Source organism: Varanus komodoensis, unplaced genomic scaffold (assembly GCF_004798865.1).
Source record: "Varanus komodoensis strain SLA01 unplaced genomic scaffold, ASM479886v1 scaffold26, whole genome shotgun sequence".
In the NCBI taxonomy this organism is placed as follows: domain Eukaryota; kingdom Metazoa; phylum Chordata; class Lepidosauria; order Squamata; family Varanidae; genus Varanus; species Varanus komodoensis.
In genome coordinates, this window is record NW_025335684.1 from 8,368,121 (window position 1) to 8,391,774 (window position 23,654).

At 47.0% G+C, this 23,654-nt stretch overlaps 1 protein-coding gene across 1 annotated transcript in view; it reads right to left on the bottom strand.

Annotated features, from left to right (window-relative positions):
- VWA3A (von Willebrand factor A domain containing 3A) overlaps positions 1–17,470 on the bottom strand; it is a 33,854-nt gene extending 16,384 nt beyond the window's left edge. The window contains exons 1-18 of the mRNA XM_044433666.1: positions 17,427–17,470; positions 15,853–15,979; positions 14,694–14,818; positions 14,545–14,619; positions 13,911–13,968; positions 13,101–13,196; positions 11,929–12,035; positions 10,664–10,789; positions 9,424–9,532; positions 8,682–8,747; positions 7,741–7,866; positions 7,147–7,285; positions 6,825–6,928; positions 4,932–5,012; positions 3,563–3,657; positions 2,381–2,500; positions 1,221–1,295; positions 145–289 (exon numbers count right to left, since the gene is read on the bottom strand). Of these exons, the coding sequence (XP_044289601.1) occupies positions 145–289; positions 1,221–1,295; positions 2,381–2,500; positions 3,563–3,657; positions 4,932–5,012; positions 6,825–6,928; positions 7,147–7,285; positions 7,741–7,866; positions 8,682–8,747; positions 9,424–9,532; positions 10,664–10,789; positions 11,929–12,035; positions 13,101–13,196; positions 13,911–13,968; positions 14,545–14,619; positions 14,694–14,818; positions 15,853–15,979; positions 17,427–17,470 (1,818 nt within the window). The remainder of the gene's footprint in view (positions 1–144; positions 290–1,220; positions 1,296–2,380; positions 2,501–3,562; positions 3,658–4,931; positions 5,013–6,824; positions 6,929–7,146; positions 7,286–7,740; positions 7,867–8,681; positions 8,748–9,423; positions 9,533–10,663; positions 10,790–11,928; positions 12,036–13,100; positions 13,197–13,910; positions 13,969–14,544; positions 14,620–14,693; positions 14,819–15,852; positions 15,980–17,426) is intronic.
- Positions 17,471–23,654: the final 6,184 nt, after the last annotated feature.

Sequence of the window (23,654 nt, forward strand, 5' to 3'; positions counted from 1 at the left end):
AAGGCGAGAGTCTCAGAATTCCAGATATGCCCAACAACCCAAGAAGGCTGGGGACCCCCGGATGTGACAGTTCTGAACATGTGCGACAAATAGTTCTCCAAAGTGCTGGGTATCTCCAGGAGCTGGTGTCAGAGTCATATTCACCGTCTCTTGGTCAGGGATGCCCGTGGTGAATAAGTAAAGACTCTGGGATTCGTGCTTGTCTTTCTCTTTCAAGTCCACCTCCACGGCTCTTCGGAGCACGTTCATAACGTTCCTCGTGCCCTCACACTGCAGGGTCAGAATCCATCTGGAAAAACAGTTTTAATACTGATTCAAATACCCATGTGTCACCAGCACTAAGAACCCAGGGCGTTGCCTCATATTGAGCCGGACTAGAGCACGGCAATCCTAACCTACCTAACAGGTAGTCCCCACCTGCCTCCAGGAAAAAAAAGCTCCATGAAAATCCTGGAAAAGGTTAAGAGAACCTTCTTTCTCCCTCCTCCTAGCCTTGCTGCACTCCCTTTGCCTTGCTCAGATTTCCCAGCTATGTCCAAAATGTTGGCCATCCCTGACTTGCTCCAGTAAGATTGCCGTGGACTTGCAGCAGCTCTCTGGGATGTGGCAGGAATTCTTCCAATGCCATGGATTAAACCTGAATGTAGGAACTTAAGAAAAGCCCCACTGGATCTGACCAATGTGCCATCCAGTCCAGCGCTCCGTACACACAGTGGTAGACTGACTGACTGCCCACGGGATCCCTCAGGCAGGGTGGCTGCAAGACCTCCTCCTGCCCGAGCTCCTTGGCAATTGGTGGCTGGCGTGGTCCCAGCCACCTCGGACCTGCTGCAGGCAAAGCCGCTGAGCTTCAGCTCCTCCCATTCAAACATGCCGTGATTCAGATCTGAGATCCTTGCTGTTTGGGGGTAGTCTGAGGGCAGCAAACAGGAAGAACGAGTGAGCCACGCGTCTTGAGGCGGGCTGGCGTGGGCTGGCCTGGCAGAGTCACGCAGAGCCCAGATGTGAAATCAGACGGCACACCTGCCCCAAGCAATTCCTTTTGCCAGTTCGACACCAGCTGTGCAAAAGGACAGCCAGTTCGGCTCATTTGTGCTTGCGGGTGGCCTGCAGTCAGGTAACATCTGATGGTGTTCCGATCGGAGTGCGAGAGAACAGAAATTGCTCATCCAGGTTTTTGCCCATGAGGTTTTATTTACCGAGTGGAAAGTACTGCATACCTCCAGGCGTTCTGTAAATTTTCTGGGCTGGCAGGAACCAATTCAGGCTGCCAAGTCTTCACGTTACTTCCAAAGCTACAAAGAATGCAAAATCACCATCGTTGTCGTCTTCGTCAAATACTGGCCTCGCACATCCCTTCAAGCCCGGTATTCTGGCTTAATACATCACCCCATGTGCACTAGCGCATTCCATTCATGCATCCCTCCACGAGAGCAGGGGAAACATGTGGGCTGGTCTAGACTGGTGACCTGCAAGAGCAGGGGATGGGACCCGAGGGCCTTCTTGGCGCCTTCCAACCTTGCTATTATTTGATAACCGAAACATGGAGGGGAGCAACTCAAGGCCTGGAGGCACACCCTGCTGCTCTCCAAATAATTTTTTTTTGTTGAAAGGAAGCATAAAGTGGATCCCCAGGGACACCAGAGCCCCAAAGGGTTAAAAAGATCTTCTTTCGAAGCTAATTTTGGCCTGCTGAACGCTTTGCAGGTGCCATTCAAACATTTCTTTTACATTTATTTTTGAGACCCATAACGAGCATGCGGGGGCATCCGGGAAGCAAAAATTCGCTTCACTTTTTTTTGAGGACCCAAACCTCTCAAAGTTAGTCACTGCTGCACAAAGGGGAGAGCTTTGCCCAAAGCCTGAACTGGGTGTGATGGGGAGATGTACCCAAACAACCCACTCCCTACTTTAGCCAGCTACGGATTCATAACAGAGCCTCTGCATTTCTCCCAGGAGAGCTAAGCTTGCTCAGATGTCTTTGGTGGAGTGTCTTGTCAGACGCTTCCAAGCAACGCAAAGCCTCCGCTTGCCTCACGCTCCCATTAGCTGCTTGCGTTCAGAGAAGACAGACAGCTTCTGGAGTTAATATTACATTTCCAATCTGCTGTTTTCCCTCTTGCAAGGAACCCGAGGCAGCTTACGTGAGCCTTCTCCAATCCGTTTAATCCTCACAACAAGCCTGTGAGGTAGGCAAGTCAGAGAGTGGCCCAAAGTCATTTAATGAGCTTCTTGGGATCTCCTGAGCCCCAGTTCAACATTGGAACTGCTACACCGCCCCGCCTGTTTAGGGGGAAGGTCCTTTTAGTAAGGATGGCTGGTGATCACCCATAGACCTACCCCCATAAAATGTTGCAACGACTGCACGAATATGACTTACGCGATGATATTAAAGAAATCCTTGTTGGACATCTGCTCCTCCAGTAAAAGTCGCAGAGAATGTTGGATATGGATGATGTACATGGCATTTGCTCTGGAGACATCCACAAGGAAAACCACCCTGTGGAAGAGAAGCGACCATCAGAGAAACACGTTCTCTGTTATCATGTTGCTGGTTTTGTGCCTTGGACAGTGGTCTCCAACAAAGCACCCCCGGGGGCCTCCAACAATTTTATGTATTTATTTAAAACTTTTATTATTTTTTTTCTATTTATATCCTGCCTTTTTCCTACAAAGGGCTCAAGGCAGCTTACATCATCTCTCCTCCATCTTATCCTCACAACAACAACCCTGTGAGGTAGGTTGGGCTGAGAGTCTGTGACTGGCCCAAAGTCACCCAGTTGGCTCCATGGCTGAGCGGGGACTCGAACCCAGATCGTCTGAGTCCCAGTCGCATGCTCTTAACCACTACACCACACTGGCTCTCCAGTGTGGCTCTATATCCCATCCTCTATCCAAACAGGATCCCTAGAGAGCTCACTATGAAGAGGAAACTCTCCACACACTGTTCCTGCTTCTGTTTTTCAATTTCCCTTAGGATACCTAAAGGAACGTCCTTTTCCCTACATGCCATCTGCAGCAGAGGCCCTGCTCCGGGAACCCTCCATGAAGGAGATCAGGAGACAGAATACTCGGAGGAGGGCCTTCTCTGTGGTGGCGCCCCGGTTATGGAATGCGCTCCCTAGGGAGGTCCGCCTGATGCCATCATTATATGCTTTTTGGCGCCAGGTCAAGACCTTTTTATTTAACCAATATTTTAATGTTAATAGAGTTTAATTATTATTATAATTATTTTAATCTGTTTAACTTACTTTAATAATTATTTATGCCAGTCGTGGGATATCTAACTGCTTTTGCTTTCCCCCTCGCTGCACAGGATGCCCATAATCTTTTATTTTATTTTATTTTCCCAATATTTTAACAGTTAATTGGTTTTATCCTTGTTTTTACCCTCATTTATCAGATGCAGTGTGTCGTGTGCTGTTTGCTGTATATGGTCGCTTTGTTTTTTGTAAGCAAAACAGATCATTTTTCAAACCAGAACTCCATCAAACAGACCTGAGAAGGGGAAATCAGGACATCGCTTTGTAGAACGGGATGCCCAGATGCGAAAGACGGCTACCTTTTCTCACAAACTGTGCCCCACATTCTTCTACTAGCCCTGGAGAGCCAGTCGACGCGTCTCTCGTACATCCTCATCATCTTGCCGAGCCGCTTCTGCAGACAGAGTGTGACCCGGCCGGTGCCGCAAGTTAATGGCTGCATCAGGGCTGGAGAAGCACAGTGAGCCCAGGAGCCATTTCAGAGAAACTCCTGGGGGCTAGAGGTGAGATGGGGCACTTCTGCCCTTGAATCCAAGGCAAAAGGGGTGGGGCCAAAATGCAGGACTCCCCAGATGTCAGCTGGGAAGAGTCCAGAGAAGGGCAACGAAATTATCAGGGGGTTCCCCTGGGAAGAGGGGCTAGGACCCCTGGAACTGCTCAGCGTAGAAAAATGGAGAGGAAGGGCAGGCATGAGAGAGGGTTTAAAATGATGCACCGTGTGGAGGAGGTGGAGGGGGAAAAGCTTTCCTGTAACACTTGAACTCAGGGGCATCCCATGAAGCTGATTGGTGGGAGGTTTTGGACACATAAAAGGATATGCTTTCTTCCCTCCGAGCAACTAGGGCAAATAAATAAATAAATACAACGTATATAGTTACACTGCGGAATTTGCTGCCACGGGAAGTGGTGATGGACACCAATCTGGAGGACTTTGAAAGGGGACTGGACAGATCCACGTGGGAGGAGGCGATCCGTGGCTACTAGCCTTGCTGGCCATGTGCTCCCTCCTTGCCCTGGTCACCTGCCTGCACACACCAGTTGCTGAGGAGCTGGGTGGGAGGAGGTCTGGCACCCGTCCTGCTGGGGGATCCAGCTGTGTGCACAGAGTGCTGGACTAGATGGACCTTTGGGTTATCAAGCTTTCCTTATGTTCTTGAGTTCTTACGCTCTCAGAGCAACATTATGGCCCTAAAGAGCATCTCAGGGGCCATAGGATTTTCTGGATTTCCAGATCCAAGTCGGAACAGAGCTCTGACCTCAGATGTTCAGCAGGAGAGACTATGAGCCAGACGGAAGACACTGATTTCACAACTTGTGCAGAGGGCGCTGCTTCCAGACAGTGGAAGCAGAAAAGGCAGCTGAAGCAGCAGGCAGCAGAATCAAAAACGGGTAAATTTCATAAGGTCCTCTTGGACATTGACGCCTGCCTGCCTGTCTCTCTGTGATCTATGCACAGCCTCTGGCTCGCAGTAACATTTACTGCCCTATTTTCTCTTGCTCTCATGAAAGTGTTGCCCTGCCTTGGTGACATTGCACCAGCAAGCTGCTCAATTTATTGGCCTGTCCATCCTCTGCTGCTCAGGAGCAGTGCAAAATAAAGCGTGGCCTGAATTCATTAAGAATGGAATTTACTCTGATCTCAGGCCGGTCCACAAGTCTCTCGCTCACCTGGTAGTCATACAGTATTGGCGGATCGACGTGAACATTTTTAACAGTCCCGTCGTGCCACTCAAACTGCATCATGGCTTTCTGAAATGAAGAGGAACATGCAACATTAATCCCATCATTCTAGAAGGGTAGGAGAATATTTTATAAGATCCTCATTTGGACAGGAGCTTTCATCCAGAAAACAGAGGGTGGCTCTTCCTGCTGGCAGGATGTTGAAGGAAGGAGCAGAGTGTTTTTGTGTTGTGGGAGAGGAGAACGCTTGATGGCAGACGTAGAGCTAAGAAGTGTCCCACCGGTGCTGAAGGCCTGCTCTTTGGGCAGCCATCAGCCCCACTGCTCGGTTCCCGTGAGCACTTGCTGAAAGGCAGGCACACGGCCTTGTGATCTTTGCTGCTACTGGTCTCCCTGCATGAGCAGGCTTTCCCCGCTTTGGAATTTTTCTACCTAAACCAACTCCCTCCTCTCCCCTGTCCATAAATTCCTTTTTTACAAATACTGGTATCCTTAGAAAACAGTCCTTTACATTCGCACGGAGAGAAACTTTAGAATATGTGCAGAGGGAGACAACTTTGCAAGTGCATGCTTTGCTGTGTGTCCTGCAGGACTTATCCCCAGATCTTTCGGCACGGGCGTGCTTAAGAGGAAGAGCAGTTTGGCAATGGAACAAGGAAGGAGTGGGGTGGGGGTGTCCCTCACTAGAGCCCTTCAAGCAGAAGCTGGGCAGCCATTGGTGGAGGAATTTCTAGCTCTGTTCTTCTGGCAGGGGTCCGGGTGCAGTGGCCCCACTGGAAGATTCCTCCAAGGAGGAAGAGTTTGAGTCCCCAACGAAGAAGACGCCAAGGTCCTGCCAGAGCACAGGAAGGTCCAGAGTCCTTGGAGAAGACCAATGAGGCCCCAACTCCTCAGGAAGTGAAAGCATCTGCCCAAAAGGAGGAAGCTGAGTGCCTCCAATTCCCAGGAAGCACCAGTCAACCTTGATGAAGGGCCAAGCTGCAGAGAGAGCTATTCAGGCATAATGCTCATGAGCAGAGGGCCTTCCCCATGAGGTGGAGACTTGGATGGAACTCTGGCAGTTCCAGAGAAAAAGCTCAGGAGAAGCTTGTGGGAGCTGCTGGAAGCAATGATGGTGTGGACTGTTGCTGAAACATGGGCTCTTGTATTCTCTGAACCAGCTGAGATAAGAAACCATGGTAGGTCACCCATCATTCAGAACCAAAGAACAAACCATGGATTTTCCTCATGGATGTGTCAGAAGCCACAACCTGGTTAGTGTCATGGCTTCAGCCAAGACAATAAGTCATGTTTCAACAACAACCCATGGTCAACCCTTGAGGATGGGTTGTTGTACTGTCTGGACACACTCTGTGCCTATATTTGACTATCTCCAGCCTAGATTCCTTTTTTTTTATTTATTTTTATTTATTTTTCGATTTATATCCTGCCTTTTTCCTACAAAGGGCTCAAGGCAGCTTACATCTCCTCCTCTATCTTATCCCCACAACAACCCTGTGAGGTAGGTTGGGCTGAGAGTCTGTGGCTGGCCCAAAGTCACCCAGTTGGCTCCATGGCTGAGTGGGGACTAGAACCCAGATCATCTGAGTCCCAGTCCCCTGCTCTTAACCACTACGCCACACCGGTAACTTTAGCTTGGATTTCACTGCTTTTTTGCCTAAACCATTTCCCTGCTGTGCCTGGCTTGTGACTTGTTGCCTTGGAACTGACCCAGGTGCTTTATGGACTCTGGCGCTGCCTCCATGACGATTCCTCTTCATAGCCATGTTTCTCTGCTGTCCAAAAGCTAAGGTCCCTTCACTGGCCCCACTGGGGGAAGCAGGATCATTTCACCAGACACCTTCTAACTCTACAGTCCTTGAACTAGTCTTAGTCACTTACCTCATGCAAAGTGGATGATACCGTTTTCTGAAGGACAGGCACAAATTCCTCCACAGGGGAAAAGGCATTTGGTGCCAACACTTGGTAAAGGCTCAATTTCTTGGCTGCAGTGAACAAAAGTGGAGAATAAGTGACCACTGACCTATGTCATCCTTCCCCCAGCCTGGTGTCCTGCAGATCAGTTGGACTACAACATCCTTTGGCCCCCGTGTTGGAGGAACTCCAACATAAGGCCTGTCTGGACACACCAGGATGCAGGAAGCCTGATGTACTTGATTGGGTCGAGCAGGGGTTTGGCTCGGTTCCTCTGGGATGGCTTTACCTTTCAGCCCATTTGTTCTGAGCCACTCGGCTGAGGTCTTTGCCAAAAGGCCGGGCATCTGTATGGCAAGAAGACTTTCATGCTTCGGAGGTTTTAGTATGCAGCTTTCTGCAGGAAGTGTCAAACACTCCATGGAACCCTAAAGAGAAATATTTACAACTGCATCTCTAAAAACTGGAATTTTTTGGTCTCCTTCAAGTATTCAGCTGATGGGAATGCTAACAGGACTTTAAACTCAGTGTGCGCACACACACACAGGTGTTTTCCTTCCAGCCTATTCATCTTATTATGTTTTTTATCCTGTGGTTCCCTCATAGACCTGCCCCGCTGCTATTTTTTCCTCAGAACAATCCCATGAGGTAGGTTGAACTGAGAGACGGTGATGGGCTGAAGCTTAGTGAGTAAGCATTGTGCCTGAGTGGGATTTGAACCCAGGTCATGAGGGCATTAAACACTAACTGCTACACACCACAAACACTTTGTTCTTGCCAACGTTCTCAAGGAATCAATAGCTAGGATTCAAAGATATACTTCAGTTATTCTGTAGCCTCTTTAAAATATAAAATCCAAGAATTAAATGAATTGGATACTTGCCTCTCTTATTAAATTGAAAAGTAAGTCATCCATCTTGCCCTGGGCGATTTCATTCACGATGTTGAGCAAACTGGTGGCTTTCTGGCGTTCCAGAAGGACCAACTGAATATCGTTGCTGTCACAATTCTGATGGTGTATCACCACCGCAAACAGATTAAGAAGTCGTATTTATTTATTATATTTCTATGCTGCCCTATAGCCCAAGGGCTCTCTGGGCAGCTTACAATAAATATCCAAGCAGATGCATATCTAACCTATTTTATTTATTATGTTTCTATCCCACATTCTTACTTGCAAGGAATCCAAGGAGGCCCACCTAAACCCTCCTCTCCATTTTATCCTCAGAACAACCCTGTGAGGTAGTTTAGGCTGAGAATCTGTGAGCTGGTACCATAAAGACAAGCCCTCCTGGACCATCTACACAAGGCCACCAAGCATATGAGATAGCCAATGTGATTAGGGTGTAAAGGTGTACCAGATTCCCTATATTTAGGATTCCCTACCTAGATTCCAGGTAGGACAGATGTGACATTAATACGTTTCCCATACACTTTGAATCTCCTTGCTTTGAGACGGAAATATACAGGGCAAGGTAGACGGGAGGTACCGGGCAGATCAAAGGAAGGATTTCTTCACATCCTGCGGAATTAAATGATGGAATCCACTGGCCCAGGAAATCATGACGGCCAGCAGTTTGCCACTGTGTGAACAGAGTGACAGACTGGATGGACCAGATACAGCATGGATTCTCTTATGTTCTTGTCATGAAGATGGAAGTCCTTAAACGTCCCACTTTCAGACTTTCAAAGCCATGCAAACATTCAGGATGACCCATGAACCAGACGGCAGGTTTTAAGCTCATGGGCAAACTTTCTACCCATTTGCCAGCCACACAAATAAGACTTTTATAGGAACCCTGTGAACAACAAGGCATGCTGTACCTCACTCTTTGTTGAATAGCAGTGGTAACGGCCTCCCACCTCTTCAGCCAAGCTCTTGAGAACAGCCTGTGTGAATTGCGGCAAGGAAAATTAATGAGCACAGAACAACTTCCAGAGATGTCACATTTGCAAAAAGAAAAACATGTAAGTAAATTAATGAATAAATGGGGTGGTGGAATCCATTTGCACATTGTCCCGTGCATGCTTAGATCAAAGTTGCTGTGACTTGTTGGTTCATGAGAACCTGGTTGTCCTTGGTTCTAATCAAGAGCAAGTGTTTAAACATTCATGACCAGGACGCCATAAATCAAGAGCAAAGACAAGACGCAGATACCTTTAGGAAACCAAGAGCGGTAAATCTTATATGACACCTTTATCAATATCTATATTTTATATTGGGTTTTATTAACTGTACACCACCCAGAGAGTTTTGGCTATTGGGAAGTATGGTAATAAAATTCAGAATTATTATTGTAATTATTATTATTATTATTATTATTATTATTATTATTATTAACCACACCATCACCATCCATGGTTTAAACCACGCATACTCAACCCCTGAGTGCGGGTCACTGTACTGACTAAACGTAGCCAGTGGCTTGTTTGGTCACGCACATCAGCCCAGAATCTGCTACCCAATCCTTTTTAGCTGCAGGCAAAAGGGGTGAAGAACTTGTGGACCCCTGCCTGCAAAATGTGTGTGTTGCCAATGCGCCATCTCCCCTCTTTGGAAACTTACAGGAGGCACGTGACTGCTGCAATCATACGTAACAGTATGGATCAGGAGCTTTCTCCCTGCTGTACATTGTTGGATATAATCAGACAAGATTCCTGAAGCCTGATCCGGGCTGGTTTGGGGTGAAAAAAGGGTGCAGGGAGAAAAAAGTAAAAGCAACACATCAATATTGCATAAGGAAAGGGAAGACATAGAAACATAGAAACAGAGCGAGTCAGAAGGGGCCTCCCAGGCCACCTGGTCTGACCTCTGGCACCAGCCGGCTCCGCTCACGACATGCCCACCATGTGCACGTCCAGCCTGTCCTTGAACACCTGCACCGAGGGGGCCTCAACGACCTCCCGTGGAAGCCCATTGCACACCCTCGGGGTCCTGACTGGCAGGAAGTGCTTCCTGGCCTCCAAATGGAACCTTGGCTCCCTCAATAAACAAGGAGATAAGGAGACAGAGGAGTCTGGTTCTAAGTGAAGCCAAGAGTGGAATGCCCATCTGATTGAAATATGGCCACTTAGCCAGAAATTCAGGAGGAGAACAGAAAAAAGAGCAAATGCTTGGAACAACCAAATGGGGGAATCCATTCAAGGCTTGATCAATCTAATCAAAAACACTTACAAAGTCTTTAGTGCAGGTGAGTGTTCTTAATGTGATGATCAATTTCTCCCTAGGAGCCTTCTTCCAACACAAATCCAAATCAAGATTGATTACATTCATGGATCAAGATGCTCACAGCCAGATTGTTTATTTCAGGGCTGTTGAAGCCCTTTCCTCCTGAGGGCCACTGTCTGTTTAGGGGAAGCTCATGGCGGCCGCTTTCCAGGAAAAGTGCACAAAAACCGAAACCATCTGATGATGGCGGGTTGGTGGGAGTGATCAGAGCCTGGGGTATGGATTTCTAGGGAGTCTTGGAGGGCCAGTCTGGGATTCCTAAAGACCCAGATTTAGTCCTGGGCCTGTGACTCTGTGCCTGCGTTTTCTTACATTTGCCACCCTGAGCAGCATAACATGAGATTGCTAAATAATCTTGGGAATGACCAAACCCAGAGCAAGATGCTGGCATTTTCTTCTTTCGGGACACACTGTGCAATCCTATACCTATTTGGACAGAGACAAAACCTTCACCTCCCAGCACTCCAAGGCCAGCATATTTGGACTTGCAGGCCTTTTCTTCTGTCTATATATGTGCAGGATGGTGCCCTTAACAGCCAAAACCAGCGTCTGCCATCAGTTCAGGCAGGTGACCTACCAGCTTCCTACAATAATCACCAGTGAATCCAGTTCTTTTACAACAAGGACCTTCTTCAAAGCTTTCAGCAAATTGCAGCCTCCACTGGGTTTCAGTTCCTGCACCCACAGCCTCAGTTCTTGCAAACTAGAAGGAAAAATATATACGAAAGTGTAATCTATTGCATGTGTAAGGACAAAGCGAGAAAAAGCTTTGCCGTAATAGGGCTGCCAAAAGCCAGGCACTGTACGAGCAGCTTTAAGCTTCAGGTGGGACTCCTGATCTGCTCAGGCGCCCTTGCTGCAAGTCTTGCTCCCCACATACACCTTAGAGAGGCTCATGTTTGCTTGTCCTTTGGAGGCACACTCTCAGAGATGCAAACAGTTCGCCTGTCCTGAAGCTTTGTTCTGTATTGCGTTGTCAGAATTCCCATCCAACCCTTCTGTGTTGGTCTCATAGCGTGTTGCGGACCTGCTCCCACCCCCCCCCCTCCAAGTTGTGTATGTAAATGATAGGTGATAAAAGCTTCTTGCCCAGACTCCATGTGGGTAGTCCCTTTTGAGGACTGTCTACATGCCACGTGTATTTCCTGTATGTCTGAATACACTGTAAGCATTCTTTTGACTGTGCCCGCAGTGGAATCTCCGTGAGCACTTTTTCCACTCCTGAGACATGTCACTTAGAAGCGAGCCAAACAGCTGTAACAGAAAACACACATGCTAGCATGGCCGTCAACGTCTGGCGATGCAGCTGGGAAGGCTTCTGCAGCCAGGATGGGAGCTTTCTTCCCCTGCTTCATGAACCAAACGCCCCACCCCCTGACAGCACTTTCTATGAATGACCAACCATGAAGCTAAAAGCACTCATACATTACGATCACAGGCCTGCAGAGTTGAAAGCTGCATTTTCAAACCTATTCAAAGCTAGGTGGAGTAAGAATGCTCTCACTGTCGACTTAAAGACCGTCAAGGATTGGGTGTCAGGGGTGGAGATACTCAAGGCCTGCCCCAGAAAAGGCCAATGCATATAGTATGAAAGAGGGGCCACATATTTCTAGTCACCAGCTCCAGTAAACAGCAAGGCCACTGCACTCTGGAACAGCTGAAGATTCAGAAGTCTGGATCCAGCCCATTATGGATTTCTTTATAAGCTGCCTAATAAATGCCCCCTTTTAGGGTGGCCTTCAGCATAATTAGTACAAGCACAATAACACGCAATTCCTAAAAAGCAAGAAGGGGCGCCTAGTTCAGCTAGGAAGAAATCTAGGAGTTAAGCCATATACTTACACATTCTCACTGATCACTTGTGGCCTCTCCCAAAGAGCTGAAACTTCTGTCCCAAATGAAAGGAAATATAATTTCTTCATATAACACAGCTGCTTATCTATTAACAACTTAAGAACAAAACAAACACACGCTTGTTTTTGTCACCGAACAGAAAGTTATGGTCTAAAAAAAAAAGTTGTCTTCTGTCTGATCGTGTGAAAATTGTGATGTGAACAGATAAGCAGACCAGCGGAAAGACTGGAATCCCCAAATGCATGAGAAGCGGTGAAAAATGAAAGCGATGCAACGAGAGAAGCTCATGCCCACTTGCAGCGGGAATGTAAAGCTTCACCCCTCTTCAAAATCCAATCCACCCCACACTTTTCTGTTCTCAGGGCAGAAGCAAAATCTGGCAATTATTTGTGTAACACATTTTTAAACACCCTATAGAATAACATATGGCAGCCTTCCCCAGCCTTCAGAGGCATGTGGACTGCTGCTCCCAGAAGTCCCACCCAGCAGAGCCGTTGTCTGGGGATTCTGGGTGTTGGAGGCCAAACATGTCTGGAAGGCACGAGGTTGGGGAAGGCTGACATATGGGAATTTAACTTGCAAGAGACTATTGGAAGGACTGAATGGAAAAAGATTGGCACGGTAAAGACTGATTCTGAGAAAAGTTTCATAAGGTTGTATCTCCCTTGGAAAGCATTAAAGAGGCCAAGTGATAACGACCTCAACGTTATATTAAACATCTGATGCACAACTGACCTCCTTCCTTTTGTGCTCCCAGGTAAGCATGTGAGACTTTTATGCAGATGAGGGCCACCAAAGCTCCCTCTCCCAACTATCTGGCTTTTAAAGCTTGCCCTGCTCCCCCTGCACAGGGAATAAGCGAAGGAGGAAAAGTCCTTAATGGTACTTTTGGAGGCTGTTGAAAAGCTTTTCTTGCATGCACTCGGGGCTGAATTTCAGAAAACAGGTGGTGAGGGACTGGTGTGCTCACTTATGAGTTAAAAAGCGAGTGCGGGTCATTTGAACGCTATTTAATATACTGGGCTAGCAGACTTGAAAAGGGAGTGAATTTGCCCATGACTGCCTAGGAAGAACCTCTCGTTACTCCAGTCCAACACACTTCCCACTGCACCACCGCAACGCAGTTGTGAAGAACCAGCTCTGGCATCAGTCATATTTACCAGAAGATCTCTTTGGAAGTCATGCAATCTTGGTGCACAGCTTACATCTGAGGCATCAATCAGAACTCCAACATAGTTCCCTTGGATAATGCCAAACTTCTGGAGGGGGAGAAACGAGAAGGAACTGAACCAGTGGCTGCAGACTGGCAGTGCCCAGCCAGTGGCTGCAAGAGGGTGGGCAAGCAGCATGCCGAGTCAGCATCCATCGCCCCTTGCCTGGCGGTCCAGGATGCCCGCAGGACTACAGGAGTGGCTCACGTTTGCCACCGGCTCACCTAGAATCCATGTGCACTTCTCGCAAGGACAATCTCCTACAGAGAGGAGTTCCAGAAGTTAATGAAGTGAAAAAGCACTTTGCTTTCATTGGGACTGCACCTCTGTAAGCTAAAGCCATCATGAGCTCCTTTCCCTGCAAGGTTTAGCCAAGGCTGGCTTCCCCTTTGAACAGAAAGGCAGTGCGGTGCTCATAGGTTGCCATGTTGTGAGAAGCCAGTGCCATTCATTGTCTGAGGGGATAAACAACTGTCAGACAACCCAGGGCTTGTTTTAGGGCTATTTAAGAGTTGCCTTGAACAACCCATGATAGCCGTTTCACATGACACAGCAAGCCGGAGTGGCCCTGCAGCTAAATTCTGCCATGGTGTGCGATCCAGTTCCCTGCCTGTAAAACCTCTTGCTTCACATATGAATCGAAAACACATTGGTTCTGTACACAGTGAAACAAAATGGAATCGTGTATAGAACAATTTGAAAACACAATGGTTCTATCATCATGTTTGAAATTTGTAACAGGTTTTATAAGGTGCACACTACCTTTCTGCTGTCCTGCAACAACCACTGAATCCTTTTGTCGTACATATCAATAATCCTGTGGGGGGAAAAACAAGGGCAAGTGCTGAGGATGAAGTACACCGCATAAATGATGTATCAACCTGGTGGGATTGTGGGAGCTGCAATTCAAAAGGCACGGCGTTCCCTGGTCTAATTAATAGTTCGGTGTGACAATACTAAGAGTATCCTGAATGGGTCCATCTGGCTGAGTGCAGGCAGCCTTGCTGTGGCATCTTAGCCAGAATTAGTTGGCAGAACTTGGTAAATGAGATTTTAAGACACAGTGATGCCAAGGACTGATGCCAAGCTCCTTCTGCATGCCAACCACGCTCTCCGCCACATCTGACATTTGGAAAAAGTGTCCTGGACAGCAATACAAATGGTCATTTAGATGTGGGAGGTAAAAAGTTGAAAGCAGCCCCCCCCCCCCCCCCGCCATGGGTTCTCACTTTCCTGGCTTCCACCTCAGTAAACACAGTTCAAAGCACCCATTGGGTAAGGCTGGGCTTAAGTAGATAAGCAGCCAAATTTGGCCTAAGGCAGTTTTCTGGGTTCTGGATGGGATCACTGAGAAGATGCAAACTGGAGAAAGAACATGTAATAGGGCACTTACTCTCGCAGCTGAGATTCAAAATCGTAAATGACCTCCTTCGTAAATTCAATATGTTCTGTCCCATCACTTGCATTCCTAAAAGGAAACATTGAAAGATGAAGGAACGGGGCAGACACGGCCCTCCCGAAATGAGGTGGCCGCCTACTTACTGCACAAGGGTGCTTTTCTTGATGAGATCATCTAATGTGAGATGCATGTTTTCTAAGCCATGGACTTGAAACCATCCGTCAGCAGCTTTTAATCCAGCAAACAACACGGCTGTGTTCTTAAGCCTCTGTCGACAAATGGAGAGGAATGCAAGTTTAAAGTAAGGAAGGGCCTTTTTCTATGTTTGGTTTGGAGGTGGAGAGCATGTGGACAGGAAGGCCTACGTCTTAGCAAGAACTGCAAGCCACAGTTTGACAAGCTAGGCCAGGATGCCTGGACCAGCCTTCTGGGATGGCCACTGCAGGACAAACTCAAGCAAAAGGGCCCTTCGTGTCACTGTGGGAAAGTGTCCCATGGAAGGAGGGCACCATGAAGCCCACCACTGAGCGAAGCAGCAGCCGAGTTGCACTTGCCCATTGATCTTCCAGAGCAGGTGGCCAGCAAGTAGGAATCTGGAGCGATGGCGGTGAAAGGGGGACTATGGGGAAAGGAGTGGAGTCACGGAGGATCCCTGGGGAACGGATTGGGTCACAGACACGGTCGAGGTCACAGAAGCTGGAGATAGGTGGGAATAGGGCTGATGGTCCAGCAGGCCATTTCAAAATCAGAGGAACACTAAGCCAGAGCAAAGAGGAGGAGGGAGTGGAGAGGGCAGGCATTAGAGAGCCCAGAATTAGACATCAAATGCAGAGGAAGGAGCAGCATAATATGTCATTCCAGCTAATTCATCACAAAAGACACTCCTCCACCTTGGACATAAGAGTTCTGTTTGCGTCCCTGGCCTAAATGGAGAGGTTCTAACAATGGACCAGTCCTTTGGTCTCTAATCTGCCACATTGCCTGTATCCAGAAAGGTGGGACCACATGCCTGAGCAACTTATGCCAATGTGGAATATTTGTGATTAGATGATGATTGGTCAGCACTGAGTTATCTAAAAGAGGATTGTACTTTAACAATGTTCACCAACTAACTGGCCAGCCTCTGATTGGCAGTTTTTACCAGCCAGGCCGTTGCATACGATTCGTCACAAAAGGCACTCCTCCAGGTAGGATGCTTCTGCTCCAGGAATCCTATTCACATTCGCAGGTTGTACACCCCAAAAGGTACGATCTGTTAGTTATACCTACGCTTAGTTCCATCCAACACAAATACTGACTTACCAGTATATCTGCTGTCTGGTTGATATTAGTAACCAACAATCCATTATCCTCTTCGAAATCAGTCACAGAAATGTTCTGCCAAGATCTGCACCTATTTGGCAAGGTGGTTCGTCGTCCTGAACGCTTGCTGCAAAAAAGGGATTTTGTGCAGACATTTCCAGAAGAGAATCCATGTTAGTCCCCTGCAGCAAAAATAACTAGAGTCTTTGATACCTTAAAGACTTAAGGGGCAATTCTGTGAATGTTTAGGATTTAAAAAGGTCTTAGAACTCTCAGCATGTCCAGGGTGGTGTAGTGCTTAGAGCACTGGATTGGCCAAAGGTTCAGAGGAGAGCAGCAATGATGATCGGGGGCTGGAAAGAAAGCCCTAGGTAGAGAGATTAAAAGAATTGGGCGTGTTTAACCTTGAGATGGGAAGATGGGGAGAAAAAGTCCCACATTAGAGGGACTAGTCAAGGTGCAACTGGACAGCCATCTAAGAGAGATGATTTAGCACAGAGTCCTGCACTGAGCTGGGGGTTGAACCCAGTGGCCTTCTTGGCCCCTTCCAACTCTGCCCTTCTATGATTCTGTGACACATACTGAGAAGACAAGACTCACTGAAGGAAACAAGCATTTAGGGAAAGTCAAAGCAAACCAAGCAAGAGATGAATGGACTCCATCAAGGAAGTCACCACCTTGAACTTAGAACAGCTAAGCAGGGCTGTCATGGACAGGACATTCTGGAGGGCTTTCCTTGAAAGAGACCATACGTTGGAGTTTCCTTGGCAGTTCAGAGCAACAACAACAGTGATTCTATCAGGTAGATTGTACTGGCAGCTGGTTTCTTCTTCCACACTGGTAAGGAGACTGCATCCTCCACACCTGTGGGGGAGGAGGCTAACTTAGGGGGCACAGCAAAGGCCACTTGACCCACACTCTGTTCTCCAAGACCTTATTGCCACCAGCATCTGCTCTAGAAGTGGCTGACTCACTCAGCTGAATGGAAGAGCAAGCCCTGCATTTCGAAGTTGCCTGGCAAAGGGGTCAAGTTGCAATTGTACAGGTAAGGCCCACTGAACTCAATGCGGTTACGTATATTGCACTGCAGCGAGCCGAGTTCCAACTCAGGAAAGACTTGGTTTCAATGTCACCTCTTTTGCTGCGAACACAACAGATAGCCCATAAGGAAAGCTATTCTCTGCCTATTAAAGCTGCAATAATGACCTACTTTATAATAGTATTCTAAAGATAACCAAGATAATGTATGCCAAATCTTTCAAGTGCTACACCAATCATGTTATGATTCAAATTACTTTGGTCCTTGGAACTGATCTATAGTGTATTGTTGTCACTGACTGATTTATAAAGCATCTTAATTTTATAAAATAGTGTGCACAGGTTAACATTAAAGTGGATTGCAAACATGCAGGTGGCTCAGGCACTAAATTTTAAAGTTTATTGTTTATACGAGCCTCAGTTTGAATGGAAACAATTCAGGGAACACCAGTGGTAAAATAAAGAGATGAGACTGTTCCAGCTATTAAGAGGATGTTTACATTCCTTGTAATGCCCTAAGGTCACACAAATCTTACCTCACATTTGTCAAGAACTTTTCATTGTCCAGAAATTGTGCCATGTTCTCTGTTTCTGTGCGATTCAGGATCTTCTATTATTAATTTTAAGAAAAGGAGACGTGACTTTCAAACAAAGAATGCAACATCTTTCTTAGCAAACCGGTCCTGTGCTCATTAATCAGCCGCTGCTGCATTTTGATTTCTCTGTTGGCATAAAATAGCATCTACCTTTTCTTTTTAAGGCTTTCTGAAAGATCAGTTGGTGTCTTGCTGCCTGGTTCAACTGATCCTTTCTCCCACCCACCTTCTCCATCTTCTTACAAAACTGTTATTGTTAAGCAGGCCAGCACAACGCTGAAGAAGAAAACCATCCAGTTTTGAACAGAGACCTCTGTTGCTTTGGGCCTTCTCATGAAGTTTGAATGTGTCGATCTCTGCTAAGAGAGCCAGCATGGTATAGTGGCTAACTCTGTGGGACTGGGACTTGGGCGGTCTGGGTTCTACTCCCGTTGCAGCCATGGGGCCAACGGGGTGATCTTGGGCAGTCACAGATTCTCAGCCCAACCTACCTCACAGGGTTGTTTTTGTGGGAATAAGACCAAGAGCAGCAGCAGGAGATGATGTCAGTTGCTTTGAGTTCTTTAAAAAGAAAAAGGTGGGATATAAATCGAATAAATAAATGAGGCCACTTTTATCAGGCACTGGAAAGCTCAGAATTTACCATCAATGAAAACCTTGGACATAGGTGTCCAAATGCTTTCAGCCCAGGGGATGAACTGGATGTTGGAGAATTTGGGTGGTTGTGGGTGGGGCCAAAGGCAAAAGGGGCAGGGCAAAAATAGCAGCATATTTTAAATTTACAGTTCTGATTGCCATTTATGAAGCTTTGTAAAAGTATCACAAAATAAAAGAGCAGGAAAAATAGAGCCATGCGAGAGCTGTCAAAGCTCCAGCTGCTTGGCGATTTGGGGAAATTGGTAGGGTTGGGGGAATTGGGCTTCTGGGAGATGCCAGGCAAACTTACTGATCTTATTCAAAAGAGAAATGGGTGTTTATGTCATTCATAAATGCCAAGTATTATATAATGAAATTCTTACTAATTTTGATCACTAGACAGGAGCTTGAAATTCAGGCTGTCGTACTTTGGGCAGAGCATGAGAAGGCAAAACTCCCTGGAGAAGACAATCATGCCAGGGGAAGTCGAAGGCAGGAGGAGGACCAACTGGGAGGTGGATGAAGTCCATAAAGTCACAGCCTTGAGTTTACAAGCACTGAGCAGAGCTGCCAAGGACAGGGCATCTCGGAAGGGCTTCATTAATAGGATCACCCCAAGTCAGAGGCAACTCATAATAATGACACCAGGTAGGAGTTTGGCTTGGTAAATAAAAATATAGAGGTTAATGAGAATGGAGAAATAAAAGCATACATCACTCCAAAAATTGGTTAAACAAATCATACTGTGTTTCAGGTCATATATTCTCTGGGTATGTTGAATGCAAGATTATTCAAAGTGGATAGCCATGTTGGTTCATAGGGGTGAACGATCCAAAAGCTATGATGTTAGGAGCATCCAAACTTTGGAAAAGCCTTTTGAGACCTTCAGAATCCTTCCTCAGAATTTGACCTTGAGCACAGACAGATCTGCTGCTGCTGAGAAGAGAAAGCTAGAAACTGACAGCTAGGAGCATTAACCCCATTCAGAGACGTACAAACATACGTAGCAAATAATTTATTACTGCTGGTGTCCGGCTCCAATTAATATATATGAAATTACAAGCTATAACTACCGGAGAAACAATTTTCTTCCAGCTGATTTTCAACATATACCTTGCTGTGCGATTAATATGGATAAAAATGATGCATGAGATTAGGACAGAGGGGCAAGAATCTGTACAAGCTCCTTTTGTGTTTTAGGGGTGGCTGCATGATTGGTTGCAGCAGAATACTGGGAGGAACCCAAGAATACCTATGAACCTGGAATGGATCACCGTAACATGGAAAGTAGCACAAGTAACCAGGGTTGGTTGGCACTGGATATCCTTGAGCAGTTTCCAGGGTCCCAGCTTTGCTTCCTCAGTCCAGCATGTCCAAGTACCACCGGGCATCTGGGACTAGCCATGCTTTTACCCACAAGGCCCTTGTCTTGGAGCCACTCCAGGGCATTATGGGAAACAGAAGCTGGTTAGACCCAACCTCTACCACTGCTTCCTAGGCTACCACCACCGCCAGCATAAGAGGACGCTTTGCTCCAACTAAAGCTGGCCCCAGCAGGTGGCAATGTAACATCCAGAGATGGAAGAAGACATATTGAAAGATACTTCCCTCCCTCTCAAAATTGTGGAATGATGCTTACACCTCAACAGCTGTCCTGACACCAGGTGTGTGGCAGGTACCGGATCCATGGGGACAACTTAGTGTTACTACGCCTGGACCCAGGACCCAAACTGATTTCAGGACTTCACATCAAGGCCAGTTTCAAAGGCAGGCATAGCAGACATTGGCCAAAGGCTCACATCCTACCAGGGTTCCATTGAAAAGAACACCGTGGCTTCATTCCTCCTCTTCATCAAGGCAAACTTCCTCTTGCTCTGGCTGGTCAACGGAAGTAATAGAGGAGCAATAGAGGGAACTACTTACCTGTAACTTGATACAATTCATATTTAAGACAAAAAGACAGCGTGTTGAACATTCTCAGTAATAATAATAATTTTTGACTCATTTTCTTCTTGTGTGATTTGATGAAACTCTGATCATTAAATACGGACAAGGGCCACGGCTGGGCACAGACAGAATGGTTTTATGTGTAACATTGGTCATGCCTGTTACCATGTTTGTTCTTTGGTATAAGATTTAAGTAAGACGGACTGCTGTGTCAGCTCAGTGGATGTTTGCAAGATGTTGTCTTTTCTCATCTCAAACTCTGCAAGGTCCCAGTGGGAAGTCGGATATTTGTTGTCACTCCACAGAATTGTTGCAATTAGCAGAGCGAGGCTGTCAGCTCTGTTTCTTCCTCTGTATTTGTAAACATTCGTACATGCCGAGGAAGGTGCAAAAAGAGAGTAAATGGCTTTTCCTCTACAGAGGAGGAGGAAATGGGTCAGATAAAAAACACAAATGGATGGATTCCAAGAGGAAAAGTCAGCCTCACAGAGAGGGCAGAGGATGACAGTTGTGAATTCTTAGAAAGCTGGACAGACAGACACATCAAAAGATACCAATAAGGTGCTTGGTGTCGGAGTCATGCTTTGAAGTATATCCTGTCCCAGGAAACAAATTCTGGATGGGACTGTTTTTGCCATATGCGACCAACAATTCAGGGCAACTACAAGGACCCTCTGAAGCAACAGAACGGCGCCATCCCAGAAGACACTTCAAAGGCGACAGCGGAGGATCTAGTGTATAAGGGCACATCTCTCTCCCTCCTGATACACCTACATATGACACTCTTCCTCTGCAAGTTTGAGCTGGGTGTAAGAAATTAAAGCCCTTGCTTTCTCTCAATAGAAGCTGGATTGAGGACCCAGAAGGGGCAGGCTACAGAGTGTACACCCAGATCTGATGGACCTCAGGTCTACATCTTTTTCTTTAAGAGGCAGTGGATCTGCGGCCTTTCTTTTAAAGGAACCGTGAACGCTAGTGCCACAAAAGGTGTGCAGACACCAGGTCACGAGGGATGGTCCTCCCACTTGTCAGTTCTGATCCTAAGCAGCAGGGAAGCTCCTACTGGGTTTCCTCCATGAAAGGAATTGGTGACTCCGCATTATTTCGTACCATCATTGGGAACACCTCCGGTTCTCTGTGATCCTGTTGGTTGCTGTCCATGATAAGTGGCTGGTCAGGTGCAGGACTAAAACCAAGTTAAGATGCCCTGAACTTGCTGCAAGGGCATCTTGGACCATGGACCAACATTGTTTCAGGTATACCTCATGACATGCATGTGCCTGCAATTGCTCCTGCCTGAAGCCTAAGGACTCTACTCTCGCCCCTGCTGTCTGCGGCGACTCCCTCTTGTGGTGTTATTTTGCAGAGCAAGTTAACGTCTTTCTAGTTTTAATTTAGTCAATGAAGTTTCACTACTTTCCCTCCAGATCTAGTGCTTTCCTTATCTCAGCATTCCAAAAGGTCTCGCATAAACTCTCCCTGATCCAGAGCTTTTCTGGCTGGAGAAAATTCTAAGCGTCACACTCGGCCACTGGCTCTCTCCCTAGCAAGCAAGCAACTGTGATGAGAAGAAAGAGGATGAGGGGGCAAAAGATGGAGTCCACTCAAGATTCACAGATGGAGTCCCTCTCTCCAAAGGAGGTGCCATGCCCAAGAGTCCTCAAAAAGCCAGAACCAGCCTTGTCCTGAATAGATCATCCAGAGCCCTGAGAGTCCATTTGTGCCAATGGAAAGTTTCTTTCTTAGCTCTTTGTTGTTACTTAGTCGCAAAGTTGTGCTCAGCCCATCACAACCCCATGGACAACAGTCCACCACCATCCATCAGAGTCCACTCAAGCCCACACCCACTGCCCCAGTGACTCTATCCAGCCACCTCATCCTCTGCCGTCCCCTTTTTCTTTTGCCTTCAATCGTTCCCAGTGTCAGGCTCTTCTCCAGGGAGTCCTTCCTTCTCATTAGGTGGCCAAAGTATTTGAGTTTCATCTTGAGTATCTGGCCTTCTAAAGAGTAGTCAGGGTTGATCTCCTCTAGGAATGACTGGTTTGATCTCTTTGCAGTCCAAGGGACTCGCAGGAGTCTCCTCCAGCACCACAATTCAAAGGCCTCAATCCTTCGGCGCTCAGCCTTCCTTATGGTCCAGCTTTCACAGCCATTCATTGCAACTGGGATAACCATAGCTTTACAGTTAAGCAAAAGGGGATTTGCAAAGGTGATGGCAGCCAGAGTGGGAAGGGTTGGGCCTGCCCTCCCCACCTGCTGCGGCTTCCACCAATCCACTCCAAATCTCTTCCTGCATCGCACTAGGGGGGAAATCTGGAGCACAGTGTAAATTAATTAGATAACTTATTTAGAGAGGATTTGGGTGAAAAATTTACTGGCTGGCTTCGCCTCCTGTGATATTTAAATAAACTTAAGTAATTCTTTCTGTGTATGAATGTACATGTATGGCCATATGCAATGTTTACATAGATCTTGGTTCTATGGGCCTGGGTAGTGAATAATTTCCGTGCCTAGCAACACCCCATACAAAGCAATGGCAGCAAAGCATTTCTACATATGTTTGGGGACATGCTCAGCACTAGCGTTGAAGGAACGCTTTGCTTCCGCTCAGTTTCTCTTACTTCCAATCTTAAATTCCATTCATTCAGAACTTTGAGATATTTTTAGTGTTCGCAGAAAGCTGAACATTTCTCCTAATCCATGCATTTTGGTCTGATCTACATTTTTGCAAGCCTAACACAATGTCTTGTCATAGTCGATTTCAGCAAACAGGTGCATCTTCAATGCATTTTTTTACTGGAGAATTCCAGTGAAAAATTCCGAGGAAATTTACTGTTTCAAAAGTGCAAAATAAAGTTTGCTTTAAAATATGAGCTGAACAAACTCCTCTGGAATCCCTACCTTTGCTGCTCCTCAAAACCAGCTCCAGGCCGAAGCCCCGACTGTGCTTGCTCCAATCAATCCCTGTGCTGCACCTTCAGAGCATGGCCAGCGCTTCATACCCTTGCACCCTTCCGGATCGGGCCCCGAAGGCTTTCCTGGTGGTCCTCCCTTAAGACTGGGGACTCACCAGCGACGACCCAGCCTGTCACCCGCCTCCATCGGGCCTGACAGGGCGAGGAGCACCACTCAATGAAGCTGAACTGCGTTGCTGTTGCCAGTGGCAACGGAAGCGACCATTGTAACCCAGGGAGGGGGGGGGACTTGAAATAACCACAGCAAAAGGCCTGCTTAGCAGATCTCGGGAGAAGGCGCTCACACACCGCTAGGCCTGCCCGACATCACGAGAAGCACGCAATGAAATTACTCAGTGTAACAGCCAAGTGGAGGCATTTTCAGCAGATTTGTCTGCACTCGGGCTCCCCACCCTTCAAGAGAAGGTGTATTGTGCTTTCAGTTGTTCTTTTTTAAACAACCTCCCCTGCTCTGAAAGATGCTCTGAAAGTATTATGGTCCTAGGAGGACTATACCACTCCTACCAACCTCACCCAATTCCTTGCTGAATTTTTAGCTGAGATCCAAGCTGCCTTTGCCATCACCCTCACTCACACTCCCCTGCAGTAGAGCTTTAAATAACTCCACTGG